Source organism: Pantherophis guttatus, chromosome 1 (genome assembly GCF_059756535.1).
Source record: "Pantherophis guttatus breed Tessera chromosome 1, ASM5975653v1, whole genome shotgun sequence".
Classification (NCBI taxonomy): Eukaryota; Metazoa; Chordata; class Lepidosauria; order Squamata; family Colubridae; genus Pantherophis; species Pantherophis guttatus.
The window spans coordinates 186,398,576-186,424,974 of NC_142063.1; the positions used below are offsets into that span (position 1 = coordinate 186,398,576).

The window sequence follows — 26,399 nt, forward strand, 5'->3', positions numbered from 1 at the left end:
CTTCCGGGTGCGCTTCAAGGTGTTGGTTACCACCTTTAAAGCGCTCCATGGCATAGGACCTAGTTATCTCCGAGACCGCCTTCTGCCACCGACGACCTCCCATCGACCCGTGCGCTCCCACAGAGAGGGCCTCCTCAGGGTGCCATCAGCCAAGCAAATTTTTTTTTTTTTTGGCCAAATTGAGATATTTCCTTTTAATCTGTTCTTAATGTTTATATTATGTGTTTTTATCTGGCTGTACACCGCCCTGAGTTCCCAGGAAGAAGGGCGGTTTATAAGTTCGAAGTAAAATAAATAAATAAATAAATAAATAAAATACAGCAAATGTTGCTGAAGCCCCACCCACCTGCTGGCCCCCACCCTTCACCTTCTACCTCCCAGCAATTTGCCTCCTTGCAGCAAACAGCAAACAGCCTGGTCAGCTTCAACACAGCCTGATTTAGCATGAGCAGCTGATCACACTTTGCCTTGGTTTCATCAACCATCATGCTTACAGTATTCTGGGGTGCACAGAAGGGCCTAAATGTCTGTGGAGATCCTCAGTCATCCAGGTCATAAAGGCGCTTTTTTCAAAAGGCAACTGGACTGTTTTTTCCTTGCGGAAGAAGATGTTCTGCTTCTTCTCAAAGAAGCTTCTTCATGAAAGCCTTGTCATCAGCTTCTTAGATGAGAAAAAAGCACCTTTGAGACAAGGGCTTGAAGGGAACTCTGAGTAGGAGTACAAATGTTAGGAGGCATCTTGGCATTCTCTTTTATTTCTAATTGTTTCATTTTTAAAACAATTCTTAGAAGCAGATTGCCAAAATCTAATTTTCATTTGGCTAACCATTGGTCATTCTTACCTTTTTCACCTGGAGTTCCAGGAGTTCCTATAGGACCAGGGAGACCTTGAGTTCCAGGGGTACCCATAATTCCCATTTCTCCTTTCAGTCCTAAAATCAAATTGTTTTTGATTTATTGATAAGTTTATATAATATATTTCTATTTTCATAGTAAATTCAATTAACTTATGTCACTGACTATGTGACCGACTACATGGCACTTTTCTAGTCCACTGTATTTACATCAAAGTGTGGCATATTATTCCTAAGTAAATTTGAAAAATTCCTATTCTCTCTCTAAAAAAAACCTCATTTATAAAAAAAATTAAGAATGATAGAGAACAGAATTAATACTGATAAGTAGAATTTCACTTTAGTAAAGATATATAATTCTAATAAATATTAATCATTATATTCTATCAATTTGTCAGTTGATAGACCCATCCTCCCATTTATGATCTTCGCAGATTTGGTTCAAAATGTGGTAGCCTACATGGTTTTGTGCAGGCCTTGATATGTGCATGTGTCATCTCTCCTGCAGGAACTGCACTGACTACTGATTTGCTTCCGGGTCCAGTTCAAGGTGCAGATTTCCACCTTAAAAACCTACAACGCCTTGGGACAAGGACATTTGAGGAGTCATCTTTTCCCATTCATATCTACCCATCCCACCAGAGCAGGGAGGCAGAGAATGCTACAAGTCCCCTTAGGAGGTCCATCTAGCGGGACCAAGAAGAAGGGCCTTCTCCAGAATGGCTCCCACCCTTAGGTTGCCCCCCTTCTTGGACACTCCTTCACAAGGCCCTGAAGACCTGGTTTTGCCAACAGACCTGGGGTTCCCAGTGCAGGAATGGAGCTCATCAAATGCCTCATTTGATCATTGGCACCGGAGTTGGTGGGGTGAGGGGTTATTTTGTTTTATTGTTTTTATATTGGATTTTTATTGTTGTAAGCTGCCCAGAGTCACTGAGAGTCAGTTGGGCCACATAAATTTTCTTAAATAAATAAAAAGCAAGCAAAAAAAAAAAACCCTGAAGAAAGATCATAAGCAGTGTCATGGTTTCACTAAGTGACTGCCAAGTTGCCAGTCCCAATTTTCGTATGTAGCAAACAAAGGAGAGAAGTGAAATTAAAATTGAATCACATATTAGTGCCATTTTTTTTTGCTTTAAGATTTTGTTCATTTTCTCTGTGTACTGGAACACAGTACATAAAAAGTTATACTATATTGAATAATTAATTACAAAGAACTACGCACCTGGAACACCTGGAGGTCCTTGTTGTCCCTGTAAGCCAGGTAAGCCTGGCAACCCTGGCACACCTGACAGACCTTGTGTTCCTGGGATTCCTTTGTTTCCTTTAGGTCCTGGCATATCTAGCCCAGGGACACCAGGGTGGCCTCTCTCACCTTTGATTCCTGGCGGTCCTGCAGGAATCAAAAAGAAGTTTGGAAACAAAATGTTTGACACAGAAAATAGTATATTTGCTAGTAAACCTGAAAATGTGAAGGAAAAATGTGTTTTCAGCTGGGCATCTATAAATCTTGGGATGGTATCACACACAGAAGTAAATAGCAGAGTCAATTGTCACATCTTCAGGAATAGACAGGGACAGGCAGACAGACAGAAAGGAATACTTCAGTCTTATGCTGGAAAGAAGGAACCTTGTAGGAAATACATTATCCATTAAAAAAAAAATACTCAGGGCTTTTTTTTAAAGGCAATTTTAACAGTATTGACCATAGATAAAGAATCTAGAGTCCATGATGAAGCAACCAACTGAAATTTATTAAGTACTCACATACTTCTAAGTTTCTAAGAAATTTGTATCAGATAAAATGAGTGGGAAATGGGGGTAGAAGTGCTTGTGATGGAAAGGAAAAAAATAGTGTTTACATTATATAAGAAAATCTATAAGTGTTTTCTAAAACATCTGCTAATCCTACATTAGGATTTTTTTCAAATAAGGAAGTGTTAATAGATTGTATCAAAGTATCTTCCAATGCTTTTGTGATGCTAATACTCCCCACATCTGGAAATATAAAATCCAGTTGTTAAACTCCAAACTACCTCTATCTTTTATAGATTCTTTGATAGGTGAAAATTAGAAATCAACTAAGAAGTATTAATATGAACTTACCAAGTTATAATAACTGTGCTTGAGATAATTTAAGGACTTTACAGAGTGAGGATAAGAAAAGGAGCTTATTGACCATACCCACAGATATAGCTTGAGCAGAATCTAGTGGATTCCTTCACACCCACACAACTGAGAATCTGCCTCTGAGAAACAGTGATGAAGGAATGTCTCCACTGAAACTGAAGCTCTGAGAACAGCCCTTTATTTCTGTTCTTCGAGACGCTCACAAAGGATATTTGTTATATTTGAAATATAACGGAACAAGGATTAGCATCTACACAGGAAATAGTGTCTATTTTGAACAGGGCTCTATGTTACTGTTTTACTAATTTCCAAAATAAAAGCGCAATTAACTATTTGGGCAATGACCCCAGCAATTAATAGGTGAACAATTCCTCAACCACTAAGACCTCTTGAAAAGTTATTCAGAGCTGCCAGTATCTGTGCTCACTCACACAGACATAACTGTGGTTTAGTGAGTTTATTAATATTCCCCAGCAATTCCCTTCACCAAAAACCCAAAACTATCCCAATTAAATCCAGCCATGAACAAACTAATGCTAGTCCACAGAGCACTTGAAAGTTTCTCGATCAAAATAAATCCACCAGGCAAATTTAAATCCACAACACAAGAAAGCTCATGAGGCAAGAAAAGTCCAGAGTTTTCAAGCATGATCAAAGTCAAGGCACAGTGTCAATCCAAACCATGGCAAGAATCACAATAAGAAAACACACAGCTAGGAAATGAGCATACTGCTCCCAGCATTGCCTCCATCTGTATTCTGTGTAAATAGCCAACTTCCGGTGTAGTCTGTCAAGAAGGGTGAGGCTTTCTCCTTGCAAGTAATCTGGCTGACCTTCTGTGCTCCTGTCTTTTCTCTGCCCTACATGTTCTTGGATCAAGTGCAGAAGGCAGTTCCTCTTCCTCATCACTGACCAACTGCAGCTGCATGCTTTCCCCACCTGTAGCCTCAGGATTGTTTTGTTCTGTTCTGAGGGAGCCAAATCCCTCACAGACAGCTGCTTGGAGCCATCACTCAACTCAGCTCCTGACGTGCCAGGAACTGTTTCATCCTTCCCCGAGCTGACATCTAGAGTGGTATCTGGGGAAGCATCCAGGGGAGTCATCACAGTATCCAATGTGCTCATTCTGAACCTGAAAATGCTAACTATTTGCTTCTTTAATGCATACCAATCATTTGCAGAAACATGATAATTTCTTCTCTGATTTCACTCAGTAAATAAGCATGAGATCTAGATATGTTCTATTCCCACAGACCAGTGGTGGGATTCAGCCAATTCACACCACTTTCGGAGAACCGGTTGTTAACTTTCTGAGCAGTTTGGCAAACTGGTCGTTGAAAGAAATCATTAGGGCAGAGAACCGGTTGTTAAATTACTTGAATCCCACCACTGCCACAGACCAAATGTGAGTTTATATCTAAGGGGACAACTTCCTTGCTAGAAAGTTCATTGATGAAATAAAATATTTGTTGGTTTGTTTCATTGTCCCACATGCTCCTGGCAATGTCTGATTTTCCTCAGGTTGGGATGTTTAATAAAAATTAGAAATATGAATATTGATGCCTTTCATCAAATCACACAAAATGTGCAGGATACATTTCAACACAGGTTAGCTTAAGGATTTAATTTATCAATATTAATGTTGATGGAAACAAATTAATAGGTTACCTATTGGTCCTGGAGGCCCAAATTGTCCTGGAGGGCCAGGGGGGCCAGGAGAGCCAATTTGGGGTTCACCAGGGGAGCCCCGTACACCTGGTAATCCAGGAGGACCTGATTCACCTAATTTGAAAAATAAACAAGTATAGCCAGTTAACTTGCATGTTATTCATTTAAAAAGTTATTGGTCTTAATAGACACTAATGAAAGGTCCAGATGTAATCATTATAGACATAATCATTATAGACATAATGAAATGTGATAAACACTTTAAAGTGAAATCCTACTTATCTTAGAAAGAATTATGAGATATTGTAATCACAGAATAGAGTCAAAAGGGTACATCCCTTGTCACACTTTAAAAACCAAAGGTAGGAATAAAAGTGACCTCTCATATGAAAGAGAACAAAAGAAATATTCAAGAGAAAATAAGCTTTATTAAGCCATGTAAACTTCCAGTGAGGTTTTATACCATTCAGTTTATTTGTCATAACTGCTATCTCACACCTGTGCTCTGCATTTGCTTGGTACCAGTCTGCCATGGACTCTGAATGGGAGAGGGGAAGGTTCACTATTCACTGTGGCTTCCTAAGACATAGCTTCAAGGTCAGTTGACTGAGAATGGAATGTGGCTGTGTAACAGCTCACACTCGAGATGACTGTTTCGAAAACATCTCCTTTGGAACTGATTGGGTGAGGGAGGCCAGTAAAGGGGAGTACCTAAGAGGGAGAAATGTTACACTTGGGGAATTTGGCACGCAAATTTGAATTCTGGCTTTGCTTTTCTGCAGTTCATTTGACTTCTAATAAAACTGTACCTTTTGCAACAAATAGAGCCCAGGATCGTTTTTACGATCCTAGAGTCCAGGCTGAGGCAGGACTCACATTATTTTAATTACAAAAAGTATGGAATACACAGGGAAAGAAATCCTGCATCATAAAAAGGTAGTTAATCAGAGCAGCCTTACCTTGAGATCCTGGCTGACCAGGTATGCCAGGAAGTCCTTTCTCCCCTGACACACCAGGATATCCCTGGTCACCTTTTGATCCAGGAATGCCATCTCGTCCTTGGGGACCAGGAAAACCTTTAGGACCTGGGAGACCTAATCCAGCTTCACCCTTGACACATACATCAATAAAGCATTATTGAGAAGACGCATACGCATAACAAACCAGTGAGGTAGAATTATGTACTCTCCAATTTAATGGACATTTATGAACAATGGATAATGTTCCATATAATGGACCATTATATATCCATTAATGGAGGCTAAAGCATGAAGAATGGTTGCAGGAGTTGGGTATATTTAACCCAGTGAAAAGCAGAAATAGGAGCAACACGACAGCAGCGTTTCAATATTTCTACTTAATTTCCGTTTGAGGACTGAACAACAATATTGTCCAATATATGGAGAACCTAGCACACAGGAAGCCTGGGAGAATCTAAATAATTCACAATAAACCTGATTCAATTTGAATTGGAAATTTTGAATTTGAACTCTGAAAAGAACATGATGCAATCTGTATTTCACACTGAGCTTTGACAGGAAACTAATTCACTTGAGATTTAAAAGGCTGTATTGGGCTTTGGTGGGATGCAAATCTTGGCAGGCACATTGTCAAAGTTTGACTGCTTCAGGGCAGAATGTGGTTGGGTCAGGACTGACTCTGGCTGACCACATTTTAAGTTAGTAAGCAGAAGCACAACTATAGGGAGATAACCTACACAAATAAATAGGCCACACAGAAAGTGACATTAGTACTTTTGCACACCTTTATTCAATGCTTGCATACAGTATATTACTATGGTACTCACTCCTTTGTTGTTAAGAAACAAATCTATCTCTATTGTGCACAATTTAAAAGTAAGATTTTACCCTAGAACACAGGACTAGTATATAAACTCTAGGAGAGCAGAGCCATGTAAATATGGTTCTCAGTGTAGATTACAATTTTGGAAGGGAAGAAGAGAATGTTATTGAGGTAACATTTTAAAATGAATTTATCAAATTCAAGTTTGTCAAGATTAAATTCAATTATTTGAATAAGGCAAAAATGTGCAATACAAAAAAGGTATTCTGAAAAATGGTGAAATGCACCTTTTTATTGTGTGTACAGTAGTACCTCGGTGTGCAGTTGCTTCAAAAGTCATTGAATTTGGTTTTTGACGCATTTTGACATGAAAATGTCCCAGTGCTCAGCCTTTGTTTAGTACTCAACTTGTGTCTATATGAAGAGGGGGAACAACTGTGGGGAATGGAAAGGAAGTTAGCCATGTTGGGAAGGTTGTTGCAAAAGGAGGGGATGGCCACAGAGGGCGCACAGGAAGTTGGACATGTTGGAAAGGTCGCTGACATAGGAAAGGGGACAGTCAGAAAATTCTTCCCAACCGAAACAAAGAGTTACATGGTAAGTCATGTGGTTTGTTTGGGACTCATCTTTTTAAATACCTGTCGCACTCCCCACAGAATGAATTAATGCCAAGTACCAAGGTACCACTGTACTAAAATTAAGCATAAACAAATATACAAATTGGCAAAAAAAAAAGGAATCTTATAAAAACTACTTAAAGCCTGGCTAAAAGCAGAGAATGGGTGAGGGAAATGTAGCTCCTAAGAGCATGGTGGCATGGAAGAAGGCCCTCACCAGTATCAAAGTTCTGGCACTTACCTTCTGTCCTTTGGCTCCAGCTGCACCTGGCACACCTTGGGAACCATGTTCTCCCTTCTCTCCTCTTGAACCTTGTGGACCTGGCTGACCAGGAAAGCCTACAAGATGCCCAATAATGCAAAAGATTTGCCTATGTCATGCTAAACACCTAGTTGTGTCAGAAACCTAACGGAAAGATAAAATTCTCCACTGATGGCCAAATCTGGCTCCAGGTTCTGCCTTGGCTTACTTTTTTCAATAAGCAAACTAGTCAGAAAATCATTTAAGAACAATTTATTTGAGTACTCTGATACAGTGGGGTCTCCCTATGAAAAGGGGAAACCTGGAAAAATGGCTCAGATTTATTTTTATAGTCAGCACAACTAGGAACTTCAAAGCAAAAGTTGATTGGGTTAGTAAAAGTCATCTGTCTAATTACATCACAATATATGAGCATAGCCATAGAAAAGAGTGTTGCATTCTGAATAAAAATAAAAGAAATATTTGCAAGGGAAAACATCAGAATGGGTATGGATAAAATACATTCTCACACTTCATATTCAAGGTTGGCCTTGAATATTTGCTTTGTTCATAGAGGTTTGTGAACAGCTAAAAACGAAACTGTTATTTACAATCTATAGAATGCTCTCCTGTCAATCCTCGTTTCTGAAAGAAAGGCTTTTCTTGAAGGTTAAGATTTATGGCAAATTATTAGCAATACATTTGAAAATGCATGCTTTTTCAAAATGCGAGTTTAAAATACAAGAAAACCCTTTTTAGTCAGTGCAACAGTACTACAAAAATTATATTGCAAGTATTACAAAGTCCATCCTGTGTGGCCATCATCCCCCAGAGATAAGGTGGGCCGCCATTCTCCTGGTCTTCAGGGAAGGCATGAAAATGTGGCTCAGTGACCTTGTTTGGGGTGCATAGAGGAGCAGGCAGCCATGGAGCTGCTTAGCATATTGAAAGCCCCCTGCCCTCACCTTTTAAGTAATTCTTAAGATTGCCTGCCTCTTTTTAAATTTTATATACTGTTTTTATGTTTAATATTTTATTTGTACAACCTCATAGTCCCTCTGTGAGAGAGATGGGCAGTTTTAAAATTTGATAAATAAAATTTGGACTGATGGCAAATGAAAGAAGGTGCTTTAAACCTTTGGGTGTTTTTAAGTTGTATCTACCCTCTCTTTCATCATTATTTTTTAAGAACTTCCACCAAAGCCCTTTTCCATGTATAAGTATTATATAAAAAGAACAGCTGGTGGTGTTTCCATGATGAAATGGCTCCACAAAGATTTCTGCCTGTTGTCAATGTTGCTATTATGTACATGCCCAGTAAAAGATGTTTTATTTGCCATTTATTTAACTGCATACATTTAAGCTCTTCTAAAAGGGTATTTTCTTGTTTTGTTATGCTTACTTTTTGTATTATGTTCACAACTGACTTGATGAAATAGATATAAAAGGTTTTTAAAGGAACAATTACATTTAAGAAGTTGCAAACCTTGATATCTGCATCCTTAACATGACCCCTTGAACACAATTGTAAAAATGATCTACTAGGAAAAAAGGAATGTGACACTGTAATTATAATGGTGCTATAAAGAGGGTAGCATTATCAGCTACATTCAGCTAGTTATTTTCTCTCTAATCACCAATAATAATGAGCACCTGTCTCTCTGAATCCTGGCAAAACTGATTTCTTTTCTCCTGTTTAACCTGGCTCTTTCCCTTTCTGTAACAGGAGTTCCCAGCAGCCGCAAAAGAGAAGATGAAGTAGGCTAGCTTCTAACACTGCGGTAGTCCTTCAAAAGGGGATGTTATGCAATATGTGGGAATGTGAAGCCAAGAGGCTGAGGGTAAACCAGGAGTGAAATTCAGCAGGTTCTGGAGAACCGGTAATGGAAATTTTGAGTAGTTTGGAGAACCCGCAAATACTACCTCTGGCTGGCCCCAGGGTGGGTTGGGAATGAAGATTTTGCAATATCCTTCCCCCAGGAGTGGCAAGAGAATGAGGATTTTGCAGTATACATCCCCTGCCATGCCCACCAGCCACACTCACCAAGCCACACCACACCACGTCCACCAAGCCACACCCACAGAACTGGTAGTAAAAAAATTTGAATTCCACCATTGGGGTAAACATGTATATAGAAACAGTCAGTAGCTGCTTTCAAAGCAGCTGCAGAAGCCTGGAAAAAGGAACCTTCTAAGCCAGCTTTCCAGACTGTAATACAGGTGATGATTGTTGAGAGGTTGAACCAAAGTGGATTACTTATTTTACACAATGTGCCAGAGCAATTCTATTTCAAAGCCAATTAAAACATCAGTTATCTGTTCAGTTTGCCTTTACGTTCAGGAGAGGACGAGGACAAGGCAGACCAGGCACCAGGGAAGGGCTCATTGAACAACAAAGCCAATTCTCCCAATCTTTCATGACCTTTGTTTAAAAATATTTTAAAGAAGAAAAGTATAGAGTCAAAACAAAATTTAACCTCATAAGGAACCCTGGTGGCACAGTGATTAAAGTGAAGAATTGCAGGCAAACTCTGCTCACAGCCTGGAGTTCAATCTTGACAGGGCTTGAGATTGACCCTTCCATCCTTCCAAGGTCAGAAAAATGAGGACCCAGGTTGTTGGGAGCAATATGCAAATAATGCTTCAACACTGTAAACCATCCAGAGTGCTGTAAAGCACTATTGGGTGGTACAGTATGTAAGCCTAAATGCTATTCTTAATAAAATGGGAGCAGATCAGTCTATAGTATGCTGAAGAGAAAGAAAGCACGTGAAATGGATTGAATTTGTTTGGGTTTAGGGAACTTCTTTGGAAATCCTATTTTTTTAATCAAAATAATATTGATATATGGTATTAAAAGTTATGTTTTTAACTTATTGTTAGCTTATCCAACCCCATCACATTTCTTTGATATTCATAATTTAAAATATGTTTGGAATTTTTTGCTTTCGCCCCATCTCCAGCATAGAAGGAAGGATTTTTGAAATTTTTGCCATCCTCTATTTATCTCAAAGAGTCTTCTTCAAATAATCATTCACTTTATGGTATAAGTAAGATAATACCTGGGGGCCCTGAAGGGCCAGGAAATCCAATTCCTGGAGGCCCTGCCAGACCTTTTTCACCTGGCAGACCAGGTCTTCCTGGGATCCCTGGGTCTCCCTTGTCACCTATAGAGTTAGGTATAAAATAAGCCATGTGTTGTTCTGATGAAAAGGAATCATGGAACAATTAAGAACACTCTCCACATCATAACACAACAAAATACCTTGGAGGCCTGGATTTCCAGCAGGTCCAGGAAAACCTCTGGTCCCTGGGGGACCAGGCAGAGAAATGACACGTCCAGCTTCACCTTTGGGACCTTGTAAGTAAATACATAAAAAGATATATCAAATTAACACATGCATCATCTACTTTTTCAGAATGTATAATTTAACTCTTAATATTTACTTTCACTTATATAACAGTTGCAACAGGAAAATAAATCCTACACAACTCACTAGGTCTTCTCTCTGGATAGCATGTAAAGACTGACATACAGAGAAACAATCTTGACACACCATTTTTCTTTAGTTTTATTAATACCATTATTTATAGTAAGAAACCCATCTTTAATCTTTAAAAAGATTTAAAAAACTAAAAGTAAAAACTAAAAATACAACTAAAAATGAAGAATAAGAAATAAATCTACAATGTATTTTATACTTATCAACAGTCACTGGTTTTTTATTAGTTTACTACTATAAAATCACAAAATCATTGTCACAGTAAAATATATTGCTGCATCCTTTGATTAATAGAAAACAAGCTTTTCCAAATCATTTCCCAACTTCTTAATTCTTTTTGCCATCTCCCATACATACATGCATACAACTGCAATTCTTGAGAAATGAGCAATGTCCAAAGCTTTGATATATAATTCAACATAACATTAACATGTTTAACATTTACAGATTTTTCTCATAAGTCTACTAATATACAGTACATTAATATATTATTAATGGGACAGCTAACCATCAATGAAATAGCTTGCCTCCCAGAGGGGGCTCCATCATTGAAGGTTTTCAAGAGAAGATAGGACAACAATTTGTCTGGGATGGTATAAGGACTCCTGCTTTGGACAAGAGGTTGGACTGGAAGGCCTCTAAGGTCCCTTCTAGTCCTATGATTTTATAATTCTACTAGCCCATAGAAATATGAAATGATCACATGACCATGTCTTCAATGTTTTACAACTCCAGCTTTAAAAAAATCTGATATCCATCCTTTCGTATACATTCTTTGGGGAGTCCAGTACTCCCTAAATTGAATTACTTTGATGAATCAACCTTAATTTCAAATTTTTAGATAACCTGAAGCCATTGCTGTGGCTTTCTTGGAAATTCTATTTTTTTAGTTCATATCTGACATACCCAGAAATGTCAACTTTAAAAATATTCTTGAGTTTTTGATAGATATATGTTATAGATTCTATCAAGCAAGAAGCAATTCAGGTGTGTACATATTTATCTGTTAGAACATGCTTAAGCTGAATATATCCCCACTGCTGTGGCTTGGGAAGACCATACTGGATTTAAAGTCAAGAAAAAAACCTTAAAATAATCATTACATACCACACCAGTTGATTTAAAGTGATTATGATTCCAGCTTTCGCCCAAGCTTTGCAATACAACGATTTAACACCAATTCTCAAAGCTTTCCAAAGAGTTAGATATTCATGAGTCTCATTGTCAAAATCAATTTATTTCCCAATATGGCCCAAAGATTTTCATCATTTACACTTTCCAATTTAGCCATGAGGGATAATATTCCATTATATTTTTTTCTTGTCAACAAGTGACTGATGAAACACTGGCTTAATGATATTTTTGCACATTAGATAAATTAAAATTAATTTTCACAAATTCCACAATTTAGCTAAGGAAAACTTAGTTGGAATTTTTACACTGACAAAGATATTGGATCACCACAAACATTTTAAAACTATTTCCCTCATTCTTTGAATTCAATGAGAGTCCTGCTATCTGGGTATCATTTGTTTAGTCTTAATTCTGTAACTATACCAAAATATAAATCCTAAATACTTGGATTAATTATACTGTAGGAATAGAAAGCATGAAAACATTGGATTTTATCTAGATTGGAGGCAGTTCAAATGCTGGGGTTTTTTGGTTTTTTTTTTTTTTTGTTAGGCAGAAGCTTTAAGGAAAACAGCAAAATCAAGAGCAACATAACAAGGAAGGGAAATGAGTACTAAAACACATCTGGGATGTGCCCTAGGCTGCTTCCACTGAAGATGCTTTCTCTCCCCCTCCTGTCTCTTAACCTCATATTTTCTTCTTGCTACTGCTCTGATTCATATTGCCAGCAGCCTATGAATCAATTGTTTGACAAACTAAAACCCTCTTTCTCTTAATCTACAGCTGCAATGGCTCAATCAGGCCATTAAATCCAACCCCCACTTTTTCTAGGTATCCAAATTCAGGCAAACCTGACAGATGACTGTCTAGCCTCCATTTAAATCAGTGGTGGGATTCAGCCGGTTCTGTCTGAATCGTGTAAACTGGTAGCGGCGACTGCGGGAGGCTCCGGCCACCCATCCAGATGTAATATGTGACTACTGTGCATGCGCAGGCCTTACACATGCGCAGTGGTGAGCGTGCACTCACATTTGCGAACCAGTAGGGAAGGTAAGTGAATCCCACCTCTGATTTAAATATATATCCAGTGAAAGAGAGTTCACCACCTCCCTGATCATTGGCATCAACTATCCTTATTGCTGTATATATCTATATTTGTACAAGCTGTATATCTAGCACCATACATGACTCCTGCAGCTAGAAAAGTTCTTTTTTTTTTATTGAAAAAGTTTTTCAAATACAAATTTTTCCCCCTTTCCCCCCCCTGGCTCCCTAACCCCCCTCCCCCTCCCCTCCCCCCATGGCTTCTGCAAGATGAAATCCAAGTTAATATCACAATATATAATACTTTACCACTCTTTTACACCACCCCCTATATACTAAACATTTCTTTCTAACATTATTATTATGTCCCCCATATACTATACGTTTCAAAACAACATTCGGCTATGAAACTATATAATAAATCCTAATTTGTCATTTATTCTACTCGTAATCTATCCATTTCCTTCACCCCCATACATATATCTCTTAATTCAAATCTTTTAAGTATATTAATATCTAAACATAACATCCCTTTTCCTAAACTAAGCAATCAGTAACGTTACCTATCACCTTATACCATATCAATTTTATTTCGCTCACTTTACTACAGGTCTACCATACATAATATATTTAATATCTTTATTCTTCTGCCCATATGACTAAAAGATATTTCCATATATAAATAAAACCCTCAAATGACTTTAAATTTGTATTCCATATAGTATCTTCTGTAATGTCTTACCCCCATACGTATATCTCTTAATTCAAATCTTTTAAGTATATTAATATCTAAACATAACATCCCTTTTCCTAAACTAAGCAATCAGTAATGTTACCTATCACCTTGTAGCATATCAATTTTATTTCACCCACTTTCCTACAGGTCTACCATACATAATATATTTAATATCTTTATTCTTCTGCCCATATCACTAAAAGATATTTCCATATATAAATAAAACCCTCAAATGACTTTAAATTTGTATTCCATATAATATCTTCTGTAATGTCTTTCAACTAGATTGTTAATTCCATCGACCATGTTAGGGTAACATTAAGTCCTGCTTCCAACAGTATCTTCAGTATACCCCCCGAGTGACTTTATATTTATATTCCATATGGTATCTTCTGTAGTGTCTTTTGTCTAGATTATTAATTCCGACAACCACGTTAGGGTAACAGCCAGATCATCTGCATGCCCCAGTTCCATAGTTCTCTTGCCTTGTAGCTCAACATATACATAATCCATTTTTCAAAGAGTCCAAGATAGAAAGTTCCAATCCGATCAATCACAGGCCATCTTCCACATCCCAAAAGCACCAGCACTGCAGAGATCTGTTATTCTTCTCAAAATAGTATAAGTCTGTAATTTGCCTCAGCTATATTTTCATGTATCAGCTTTCTATAAATCCCGCTTATTATATTTAATCATCTCTTAAATAACTGGCATTAATCTGTTGGCTAAAAAAGAATTGTTTAGTTTAAAATTTTTTAGTATTGTAGGACCTGCTTCTTCTTTTCTTAACTTGTTGTGGTTTAGATCTCCACCCTTGTTGCCTTCCTAGGACTTGTATATCAGCTGATTGAGTTACTTGCTGGTCTTTAACTTGATAAGACATCAAATCAAGATCCGAAGCTGCCTCTCTTGTATTTATAGGTGATCCAGCTATAACCTCTGAAGGAGAATCCAAAAGCGGCTCATCCAAAAAGCCCTCTATAACTTGTCGTTTTTCCATTACCTCCATCTCCATCTGCTTAGCCTGAGTTTCAATCTCTTGTTCATTTTGCTTTTCTTTATCCCCCTCCTGTATTCCTGACACTGATGACATACGTGGAGATGTTGGGCCCATTTTAAAAACCTTGTAGTAAAATTCTTCTGCTTTTTCAACAGTGTTTAATTGATATCTTTCTCCTTGATATCTCAATATTATACCAACTGGAGCATCCCACCTAAATGGGATGTTTTGTTTCTTTAGCTCAGTCACCAAAAATCCAAAGTCCTTTCTATCTTTTAACATCTTGGACGGCAGCTCTTTATATACCCAGATCTTCTTTCCATTCATTTCTAGAGTGGAGTTAAAAGACTTTTGCACAATATCATTTCTTATTCCTTTATCAGTAAAATAAATCACCACATCTCTAGGCAATTGTCTTTGCTCTGCCACCCAAGAGTTTACTCTGTAGGCCTTATCAATCTTACAAAATACTTCTTCAGAGCTGACCTTTAAGATCACAGCCAGAGCTTGAGCAGACATCTTTCTCAAGTTCTCCCTATTATTTTCCTGTATTCCTCTCATTCTGATTGCAAATTCCATGGATCTAAATTGCATCATTGTAACTTCATTTTCAATCCTTTGCTTTATATTATCTGCATTATAAGTCTTGTGATCAGCTTCCTTCATTTTAGACTCTACTTCTGAGCTATTTTCTTGAATCATTGTCAAATCATTTTCAATTCTTTGTATTTTATTATCCAGATTATGAATCTTATAATCAGCTTCCTTCATTTTAGAGTCTATTTCTAAATTGATATCTTTGTCCATCTTTATAATTATTTCTAAGAAGCTTTTCAAAGCTGTTATAATATATTGCTTCAGGTTATCATACTTTTGTTGAACCAACTCTTTAATTTCCTGTCTGAATTTTTCAAGATTCTGGTTCATAATCTCATCATGTCTTGCCAACTCCTCCACAACAAATTCATTTAAAACTTTAAAACCATTCTTCTGCATCTGCGAGCTCAAAAATTGCTCTTGTGATTTATAAATGGGGGAGTCCCCCCCCCAGCTTGGTTGTCTGGCTTTATCAGTTTTAACGCCATCCTGCCACACAAACAGACTCTTTTTAAATAAAAAGTCTTCTCTCCACACAATATCAATATCAAGTCTCTAAGAAAGGAAGAAGCATGAAACAGAATTTTTTTTCTTCCCTTGTAGCCAGCACTATTGCTTCAGATACTTTGTAGCAAGTTAAACCATTCAAACGGAAAGACTTTCGCTTTCAGCTTTCTTCTCAAGCCTCAGCCAGCCGCCATTTTAAAACTTTTTTCCCCCCTTTTCACTCTTTCTTCATTCTTAGAATCAATCATAGGGTTGTTACAAATACTTGCGGTTTAGAATCCCAAATCCGGATTTCATCCTGCTTATTCAGGCAATCTGTTAGTTTTCGCTGATTAGGTTGGTCACATCGTCTAGCTCTGCAAAACGCAGAGTTCTCCCGCAGCCCAGAGCAGCGGCGAGCTGGATAGGGAGCCTTATCCTGCTTCCTCCCCAAGAGTAGAAAAAAAAACTCTGGGGACTTCGCAGAGGGCTCTACCTGCTCTCGCCGGCTCACCTCACATTTCCTTAAGGAAACGGAGTTTTTCGAGCCGCCTCTCAGCTGTAAGGGCGGCTCTTTATGGGCGGCGGGGGTGGCGGTCCCAAAAGACCGTCTAGCAGCGACGGAAGCCAAACCGGAAGCCAAGTTCTTTATCTCTGCTATAAAGAAATAGAAATAAAGTGCATTGTTATAATTATTTGTAATGTAATGTAACATATATAGTAATGTAACTGAATGACAGAATAACAGAGTTGGAAGTGATCTTGTAGGTCATCTACTCCAACCCCCCAGCCAAGGAGAGACCCTACACCATTTCTGACAGATGGCAATCCAGTTTCTTCTTGAAAGCTTCCAGTGATGAAGTTCCTGCATTCTATTGGTTGATTGTTCTAACTGTCAAAAATTTCTCCTTATTTCTAGGTTGAGTTTCTCCTTGATCAGTTTCCATCCATTATTACTTGTCTGGACTTCAGGTGCTTTGGAAAATAGCTTGACCCACTCCTCTCTGTGGCAGCCCCTCAAATATTGGAACACTGGTATCATGTCTCCCCTGGTCCTTTCCTTCACTAGACTAGCCATGTCCAGTTCCTGTATATTCTTCATTTATTTTAGCCTCCAATCCCCTAGTCATCTTTGTTGCTCTTCACTGCAGTCTTTCTAGAGTCCGAACATCTTTTTATAATGTGGTGACCAAAAGTGGATGCAGTATTCTAGGTGTGGTCTTACTAAGACTTTATAAAGTGGTGTTAGTACCTCACTTGATCTTGATTGTATCCCTCTGTTAGTGCAACTTAGAATTGCATTGGCTTTTCTGGCTGCTGCTGTACACCATTGACTCACATTTAATTGGTTGTCCACGAAGACTCCAAGATCCCTCTCACAGTTACTGCTATTAAGCCTGGTTTCTCCCAATCTATTGCCTAAGTGTAAGACTTTACTTTTCTTGACATTGAATTTGGTTTGTTAGTTAGGGCCCAGTGTTCAAGTCTGTCAAGATCTGTCTTGATCTTGAGCCTATCATGTAGAGTGTTGGTTATTCCTGCCATCTTAGTATCATCTGCAAATTTGATAATTTTCTATACCCTCATCCCTCCATGTAGATGTAGTACCATTAAGGACTATTCATTGACTACAGTTTGTCAGACAGTTACAAATCCATCTGATGGTGATGCTATCTATCCCACTTTTTCTAGGTTACCAAGAAGTAGATTGTAGTCTACCTTGTCGAATGCCTTGCTGAAGTCTAAGTATACTATGTCCACAGCATTTCGCTGGTCTACTAATTTAGTTAGTATATCAAAGAATGAAATAAGATTGGTTTGTACTTTTACTTGTTTTTACAACAGCTGCAGAAAGAATATGTTACTGATGAGAAGTACAATATATAGCTATCAACAGCAGTTTAGTACAATCTATCTATAGATAGCATCTTTTCCATTGTCTATTTCCTCACAGCAAACTGAAAGACAAGGCCCTTTGGAGACAGGGCAGATATAGCTTTCTAAGATCCAGCAAGCCATAATTCTATCTTATTATAGATCAGTGATAGTGAACCTATGGCATGGGGTACCAGAGGTGGCACACAGCGCCTTCTCTGTGGGCATACGAGCTGCCAGCTCAGCTCCGATGTGCATGCGCGTGCACCTCCTGCCAGCCAGCTGGTCTTTGGGTCTCTGTTGCGCATGTTGGGGAGCATGTGGGGGGTGTGCATACATGCAGGGGCACACATATGCGCAGGTGGCACGTGTGTGTGGCGCATACGCATTGCATTTTGTGGGTGGGTGTGTGTGCCTTGGGTACTTGGTCCAGAAAAGGTTAGCCATCACTGCTATAGATCCAATGTTCTCAACCTCAGCAGCTTTAAGATGTGTGGATTTCAGTTGCCAGAATTCCCCAGCCAGCATGCTGTATGGGAATTTTGAGTTGAAGTCCACACATCTTAGAGCTGCTGGACACTGCTGTGAACAACAATGTTTGTGAACTTTGTTTGCATATGTATCTTAAAAGGGTACTATTTGGAAACCATATATTTAAATGATATTGTTCAAAGACATGATTTTTTTAAAACAGATTTCCAAGTTAAAAGAGTTAGAATATTTCATTTTAGCCTTTGTTTCCTCCAGTGGTTTCCTTGTTTCTTCCACTAAAATAATCTGTGGATTGTTTTGTCAAAATAACTCTTCAATTTGATGACGGTTTTGAAGAATTTGTCTTTTTGAGTCATAATGGCAATCACCATATTGCATGAATAGTTGCCAATTCTGCTGCTATGTCTGTGATAACACAAAATGTAACATTAATTTTAATCACTGCAAAATGTGGTACGTACTGTGACCCTTTTTAAAAAATGTGTATCCACATTACTTTTATAGCATTACCTGGAAGTCCAGAGGTCCCAGGGATTCCAGAAAGTCCCTTTTCTCCTTTATCACCCTGTGGTCCAGGACTCCCAACTCCTGGAGGACCAGGGAAACCTCTGTCTCCAGGGGACCCTGGTAAACCACTTATTCCTGGGAGTCCACGGTCTCCTTTTAATCCAATGGTTCCCTGGTTTAAGGAAAGAAGAAAATAAGCGGGGTACAGGAAGAATTTCCTGCTCCCCAAGAACTGTTATGCAATTCTATACTAGTTGAATAGTTCCTTATCTAAGTCTGGATCAGGATAAAATCCAGTCTATTGTGGCTATTTGGGGATTGGGGAGATTCTTCCTGTGCAACCTCCAGAAACTTGGAGTTAGTACACAGGATAGAATCATCTGTGGGAATCTAATAGAGGCTTTCTCAGTTCTTTGAAACAGACCTTTTCCCAGGGTCTCTGGTCATGCCTAGTAGGGTTAGGTACACAGGAATTGAGGTCAAGAGGCCACATAAACAAAATCAAACACAGGATCCATAACAATAGAAACTGGTTGTTTATAGCCAATTTGTCTCCAGTTCTAAAACCTCTGCCATTGAAAGGATTTGCTCAGTACTTTACCTGCTCTCATAAAAATGCAGGCAAAGCAGTTCAGGAGCCATTATAGTTAATCCCAGAACATGGTATTGGGGCTGATTCAGAGGGGGGGAAAAGGCTCTTGTCTTGGTAATCCTGGGATTGATGTTTCTTGAGAAGGTATGCACTATGTCAGCATAAATTTTATTTTAGTGAATAATTTACTTGGTGCTACTAGGGGAAAGCAGATGATCAATGAGATGGATTTGTTCCAAATTAGCTTTAATAATTATGCTGAAAAAGCATTGAATTGAAAAATGCCTCCCCCTTATTCCTGCTCACAGTAATAAGAACTGAGGTGCTATATGACAGGGAATGATGAGGCAGTTAGGAAGGGAGTTCACAATGGACTTTCCACAAGTACAATATTCAGAACGAATATCAACAGGGTACATCATAGATCCCTGCCTTGGGAAGGGAATTGGACAAAAAGTCCTCCAAATTTCTCCCTAGGATTCTGTATCCATCTGAAGAGATGTCTCATGGAGAACATTGATTACAAAGAGGCAATGAAATGTTGCTTGACTTCATAATAGTCAAGTAACTGTAGCCAATATTGTGGTGAAAAAAGGAAACAAAATTAAGTAATGAGGTTCAACAATTTGAGCAGAATTTCTGAAAGAAATATTCCTCAAATATTACTGTAGTTCAGAGGGGTTGAAATAGTTTGATAGCACCCTCTTAGGCAAATCCACTGGATTGCAAATAAAATTTCAATACTCTAAGAAAGTACAGAATTCATATGCACGATGTACCATCAACAAAATGGGGTAATAAGCATGAATAAACATTACAGAAACTACAAGTAACCCTGCATTTGATCTTGAGTAGTATGAATATACCCATTTATGCACTAATGCTTTCCAACCCACCTCCTGTTGCAGTCTTTTTAAAGAAAGACCTGGGACAGTAGGAGAAAACAGAGGAAACACCTCAGACATGACACTAATACAAGTAGTCCTCGACTTATGACCACAATTGAGCCCAAAATTTATGTAGCTAAGGGACACATTTGTTAAGTGATTTTTGTCCCATTTTATGACCTTTCTTGTCACAGTGAATTACTGCAGTTGTTAAGTTAGTAACACGGTTGTAAAGTGAATCTGGCTTTCCCATTGACTTTGCTTGTCAGAAGTTTGAAAAAGATGATCACACGACCCCAGGAACTACAACTGTCATAAATATGAACCAATTGCATCTGAAATTTAATCATGTGAATCATGTAATCTGGCCTGGTTTCAGGCTCTATTATGGTCACTCATCACCCTGTTTGTTCCTGTCTGCTGGAAAGTATCTCCCTTTCTGTATCCATCTTTATCCTCCCCCGGTATGACCGCTATCCTGATCCTGTGGACCGTTTTTTTTTCCCTGAGCCCCTGGACCGGCTTTGCATTCCATCTTTGCTCCTTAGCTGTACGGAGAGTTGCAGCTCAGGTTGTGAACACTGAGGGAGCTGGTTCTTCGCTGCTGTCTCACCACCGGTGGGACATTCCATCAATCTCCATGGCCATTCTTTCAAGGCCAGACACTGTGAGAGGGTGGTTTTGGATATTTATTCCCCGGTTGTTCGAAATTGCGTGAGACTCCTCCCACTGTCGTGAGAGGACAGTGGAGTCCAGTTTATCTACACCGAAGATCTGCTTTATCTCTCTCCTGGACTTTTAGACTATCGTGTTGGATTCCCGGGCCATATCCCACCATCATCCCGGGGTACTGGATGTACTCACCGGTTGAGCTCCTTGTGCTGCGAGACTCCCCCGTCTCGCAGGTCTGGCCCTCCATACTATCGAAGGTCTATCTTGATGACGGGTTTTGGAACCTCGAGAGGTGGCATGCAGCGAAGAGGAGGTTGAGGGGTTTTTTGAATTATCAAATGTGTTTGAATTATCAAACAAAATTTTAAGGGGTTCTAGGAGGGAGGAGGGTCACTTTGTAAAGAATGGACCTGGGGGGTGGTCCTTGCAGATCAGCACGTTAGCCTGTCGGACAGTCGCGGCAGGGGGGGCAGGGAGGGGGGGCGGACGGGGTACAGTGGGGTGAGGGTCATTCTGTCATCGTGGTGGTTGGGAGGGGCAGAGATAGTGGGAACAGAGGGCGCTATGACATCAGAGGGATGCGCCCCCGCTACTTGCAGGCGGTGACGCGCTCCGGCTCTCTTTGTTCTTCCTGCTCCCCTGGGGGGTTGGGAGTGCAGAATCCAGGACTCCGGCTGGTGTATGTTAATGCTAGGTCCGTTGTGAACAAGGCCCCCCTCGTACGAGATCTTATCGACGAGGGGGGTGCGGACCTGGCTTGCATCACGGAGACCTGGTTGGGACCGGAGGGAGGGGTTCCTCTCTCGGATTTATGCCCACCGGGCTTCCGTGTGCTGCACCAGCTGCGACTCCACAGAAGGGAGTGGGGTGGGGGTTGTCATTAGGGAAAGTCTTAGCCCTAGGGAGGTCACTGTCCCTCAGATAGGCGGATGTGAATCCCTATTGTTGAAATGGAACCCTGGAGCGCAGTTGGGCTTGTTGATTATGTACCTGTCTCCCAGCTGCGTATCTTCAGCCCTGCCCGCACTGCTCAAAGTCATTGCCGAACTGACGGTTGAGCTCCCCAACCTGATGGTTGTGGGAGATTTTAATCTCCCGTCAGACGGCGAGACATCTAAGCTGATTCAGGAGTTCATGGCCTCCATGATGGCCATGGATCTGACTCAAATTGTACAGGGCCCAACTCACAATGGTGGACACACTCTCGACCTGATTTTTATCTCTGGGCAGTGGATAAATGCTCGGGGTAGGGGGGATCTTACTATCCTACCCCTGTCATGGACCGACCATTCCCTCCTTAAACTAGACTTTCTATCTGCCAACCCCCACTGCTGGGAGGCGGAACCAACTCGTTCCCGCCTGATGGACCCTGAGAAGTTCTGGATGGAGCTTGAGACATTTCCCACATACCTATCCCGCGATTCGCCAGAGGCCCTGGTGGAGGCCTGGGAACGGGCTGCCACCGGAGCATTGGATTGAATCGCCCCTTTGCAGCCTCTCCTCTGACAGGGATCCTGTGTAGCTCCATGGTTTTCTGTGGAGCTCAGGGAGATGAAGCATTGGAAGAGACGCCTAGAGGGCTGTTGGAGATCTTCCCATTCCGAATCTGATCGAACACAGTTAAGAACCTATATTAGGTCTTATCTTGTGGCGATGGAGGTGGCGAAATGTGATTATTTCGCTGCTCTCATTGCATCTGCAGAAAACCGCCCAGCGGCCTTGTTTCGAGTGACCCTCTCTCTTCTCAATCAGGGAGGACCCCTTCCAGGGTAGTGCTGAGGACTTTGTTCAATTTCTGCAAGATAAAATCGCTCAGATCCGGGTGGGCCTAGACTCCGACTCGGCAGGACCGGGCGAGGAGACGAGAGCAAGTCTTGAAGGTAACATCTGGGTTGACTTTGACCCTGTGTCCACAGATGAAGTGGACAGGATTGTGGGTAGATTGGGAGCCTCCACATGTTTGTTGGACCCGTGTCCCTCCTGGCTTGTTGCAGCAACCAGAGAGGTGACCGGAGACTGGTTCCAGGCGATTGTCAACGCTTCATTGAGGGATGGGGTCTTCCCGGCCATCCTTAAGAAGGCCATGGTTCGACCCCTTCTCAAGAAGCCTGCCTTGGATCCAGCCATTTTGAACAACTTTCGTCCCATCTCCAACCTTCGCTTTATAGCGAAGGTTGTTGAGTCTGTGGTGGCATACCAACTTCCTCAATTCCTGGAGGAAACAGATTATCTAGACCCATACCAATTGGGTTTCAGGCGCGGACACAGCACAGAAACGGCATTGGTCGCCCTAGTGAATGATCTCTGGCGAGCCCGGGATGAGGGTTATTCCTCCATCCTGGTTCTACTTGACCTCTCAGCGGCTTTTGATACCATCGACCATGGTATCCTACTGCGACGACTCGGGGGTTAGGGGTGGGGGGCACTGTTTTATGGTGGTTCTCCTCCTACCTCTTGGGCTGCACACAGTTTGTCTGGGCGGGGGGACAGAGATCCTCTCCGAGGTCCCTCACTTGTGGGGTGCCTCAGAGGTCGGTTCTCTCCCCCTTGCTCTTTAACATCTATATGAAGCCGCTGGGTAAGATCATCCACAGTTTTGGGGTGAGGTATCATCAGTAGGCTGATGATACCCAGCTCTACATCTCCACCCCTGACCACCCCAGGGATGCCCTTTCCGTGATGTCGAAGTGCCTGGACGCAGTGCAGGTCTGGATGGGTGGGAACAGGCTCAAACTCAACCCCTCCAAGATGGAGTGGCTGTGGATGCCGGCATCTCATGGCCTAGTACCCCCATCACTTCAGATGGGGGGAGTTGCTAACTCCTTCTGAAAGGGCTCGCAATCTTGGCGTCCTCCTGGACTCACGGCTGTCCTTGATGGACCACCTGACGGCCGTGACAAGGGGGGCTTTTGCACAGGTTCACCTGGTGCGCCAGTTGCGCCCTTTCCTAGACAGGGATGCCCTCTGTACAGTCACCCATGCTCTCATTATCTCTCGCCTGGATTACTGCAATGCCCTCTACATGGGGCTGCCTTTGGGGTGCACCTGGAGGCTCCAGCTGGTCCAGAATGCGGCCACGTGGGTTGTTACGGGAGCTTCCCATTACTCCCATGTTACACCTCTCCTGCGCGAGCTATACTGGTTACCAGTGGTCCTCTGGATCCGCTTCAAGGTGCTGGTACTTACCTTTAAAGCCCTTCATGGCATGGGCCTGGGGTACTTGCAGGAGCACCTTCTGCCGGCCTCCCACTGTCCAGTGTGCTCATATAGGGCTGCCCTCCTCCGGGTGCCATCGGCCAAGCAATGTCAGCTGATGGCGCCCAGGATGAGGTTGTTCTCTGTGGGCGCACTGACCCTCTGGAATGGGTTACCCACTGGGCTCCAGACAGCCCCTGACCTCCACTCCTTCCGCAGGGACCTGAAGACATGGCTCTTCCAACAAATTGTCTGATCTGCTGGGAGTTTTTAGTTTTCTTAGAGTTTTAATTGGATTATTTTAATTAACTTAAATTAACTTATTAACTTAACTTAATAGTTAACAAGTTAACTATTAACTTGTTCTGTGGTTTTTATCTTTGTGAGCTGCCCCGAGTCCTTCGGGAGAAGGGCGGCATATAAGTATGATTAAATAAATAAATAAATAAATAAATAAATAAATAATCATGGGGATGCTGTAACGGTTGTAAGTGTGAAAACCATCATAAGTCACTTTTTCAGTGCCATTGTAACTTCGAAAAGTCATTAAAGGAACTGTTGTAAGTCGAGGACTACCTGTAAACCCTTTTTGCAACAATTATTGCAAATCCATTTAGACTGGATCTGGTATTTTTGTCTACCTATCAAGTTCTTCCTGGGATAGGCAGATATTGTTATTTAATAATATTAAAGGTATAATTGCAGGATGATGATTATCACCAATTCTTTTATTCATCAAACACGAAACTCAGTTAACTGAACATTTAAAAATGTATTACAAATACCAGTGACTGGCACTAACGGTTGATATGGGTTGCTGCCAGCATTCTAGGTATCAACACAGTGTCTTCTTAAGATGTATGATGTTCCGAGTTGTTGTTATTATTTTGCCCTAGTTTTTAAATATAACTCAAAGAGGTGAACGTATCTAAGATTCCTATCTCCTGTGAACAGCAACTCTCTGAGAAGTGTTTGGCTCAAAGTCATCCAGCCAGCTTTTATGCCTAAGGGTCAGCTGAAGCTCACAGAATCTGCTTTCTAAACCAGCACCTTTACCATTACACCAAAGACTAATTGATTCAAAATATTTTGATTGATTAAAGGGAATGTCTCCTCATTAATCAAGCAGCAGTTTGTTTTCAGTCTGTTACTGAAACCCAGCTGTGTCAATATCTGTCAATGGAACAAATTCTTTCTCTCTGTTCAGCCCTCATTGCCCCACCCAAAATTGATATGGCTCAAGAGAAAATGAGGGATTGAGAAAAGCTTCTTTTACAGAGGTTACGTTGCTTTGGGATATTGCTGAATAGATAACTTTTAATAAAAGTTATTATAATAACATATGCAGCAAATGCCATACTAGAAGAGGCATTCCTCTTTCTACATGTAGTGGAAAATCTTCATCTTCTAAAACTGCAGCCCATCTGTGCATCAGTTAACCACAACCTATGCTTTTTATATCAGACTATGCATTTACTAGAGTTCATTAATTTATCTACCATATTACCAAAGGATTTTTTATTTAACCAACTAGGCATTCTATATAATTCATAAGATTATGCAAACATTCAGAGTTTTTTTAAAAAATAAAATGAGTTAATTTAAACACACACATTTTTATGTTCTATAATTTGTATAAAATAATGGACATAAACAGACAGATACATACAGATGCTCCTTTAGGTCCTGGGATGCCAGGGACACCATCCTTTCCTGGCCTTCCGTCTTTGCCAGGAATACCTGAATGTCCAGGTAATCCTGGTTCTCCCTTTTCACCTTTTACAATGGAGTCATAGAAAATCTCTCCAGGTTCTCCTTTTGGTCCTGGGTTTCCTATCAAACCAGTAACACCAGGAGGTCCCTGAAATTATAGTTAGTTACAGCAGAATTAATTGTCTTCTGTAAGCTGTTTATTGAAGTACTTGCAAAAGTGGCTCATTTTCAAAATCTTTGCACCTGTAAATTAGCAGTGATCACTGAATTATCCCTTGATGAGAACAGATAGTTCAAATTTGGTTAAAATGGAGGGTTTGGAGTGAAGTTCATGGTGGATGTCTATGAAGAAGCACAGATGGTGCTGTGGTGGTGACTAGCAACAAGATGGAGAAATCTGGACAGTGGAGCCTCTCCAGACAAGGAGAGACTGTGAGATCACCCACCTGCACTCCAGAAGTATGTTCCTCATGAGAAGACTGCAGGACTTGCAGTCAACTCTTCAGTAGAATAACTGGGGATCAGGGAAGAGTCAGCTTTCACCTGCAATGCCACCTTTCTAAGGACATTAGAAGACTGAACCTTGCTGAAGGTTTGCTCAGAGCCTGACTTTCTTAAACACCTTAGAATGTAACTTATTTATAGTTTAAAAA

The 26,399-nt window shown here is 40.6% G+C and overlaps 2 protein-coding genes across 4 annotated transcripts in view; both read right to left on the reverse strand.

The window, feature by feature from the left end:
* Positions 1 to 26,399, reverse strand: part of COL4A1 (collagen type IV alpha 1 chain) — a 161,894-nt gene that overhangs the window by 34,562 nt on the left and 100,933 nt on the right. For all 3 annotated transcript variants that reach the window (XM_087886329.1, XM_034426848.3, XM_087886327.1), the window contains 9 exons: positions 25,703 to 25,894; positions 18,691 to 18,859; positions 10,579 to 10,671; positions 10,376 to 10,480; positions 7,314 to 7,411; positions 5,612 to 5,762; positions 4,653 to 4,766; positions 2,080 to 2,247; positions 843 to 932 (listed from right to left, as the gene is read on the reverse strand). In XM_087886329.1, the coding sequence (XP_087742455.1) occupies positions 843 to 932; positions 2,080 to 2,247; positions 4,653 to 4,766; positions 5,612 to 5,762; positions 7,314 to 7,411; positions 10,376 to 10,480; positions 10,579 to 10,671; positions 18,691 to 18,859; positions 25,703 to 25,894 (1,180 nt within the window). The remainder of the gene's footprint in view (positions 1 to 842; positions 933 to 2,079; positions 2,248 to 4,652; positions 4,767 to 5,611; positions 5,763 to 7,313; positions 7,412 to 10,375; positions 10,481 to 10,578; positions 10,672 to 18,690; positions 18,860 to 25,702; positions 25,895 to 26,399) is intronic.
* Positions 14,379 to 18,135, reverse strand: LOC148116690 (uncharacterized). The gene is made up of 2 exons (XM_087886365.1): positions 14,716 to 18,135; positions 14,379 to 14,667 (listed from the first exon to the last, which is right to left on the reverse strand). Exons 1-2 carry the CDS (start codon positions 15,724 to 15,726, stop codon positions 14,476 to 14,478), a joined length of 1,203 nt encoding a protein of 400 aa, XP_087742491.1. The 5' UTR covers positions 15,727 to 18,135; the 3' UTR covers positions 14,379 to 14,475.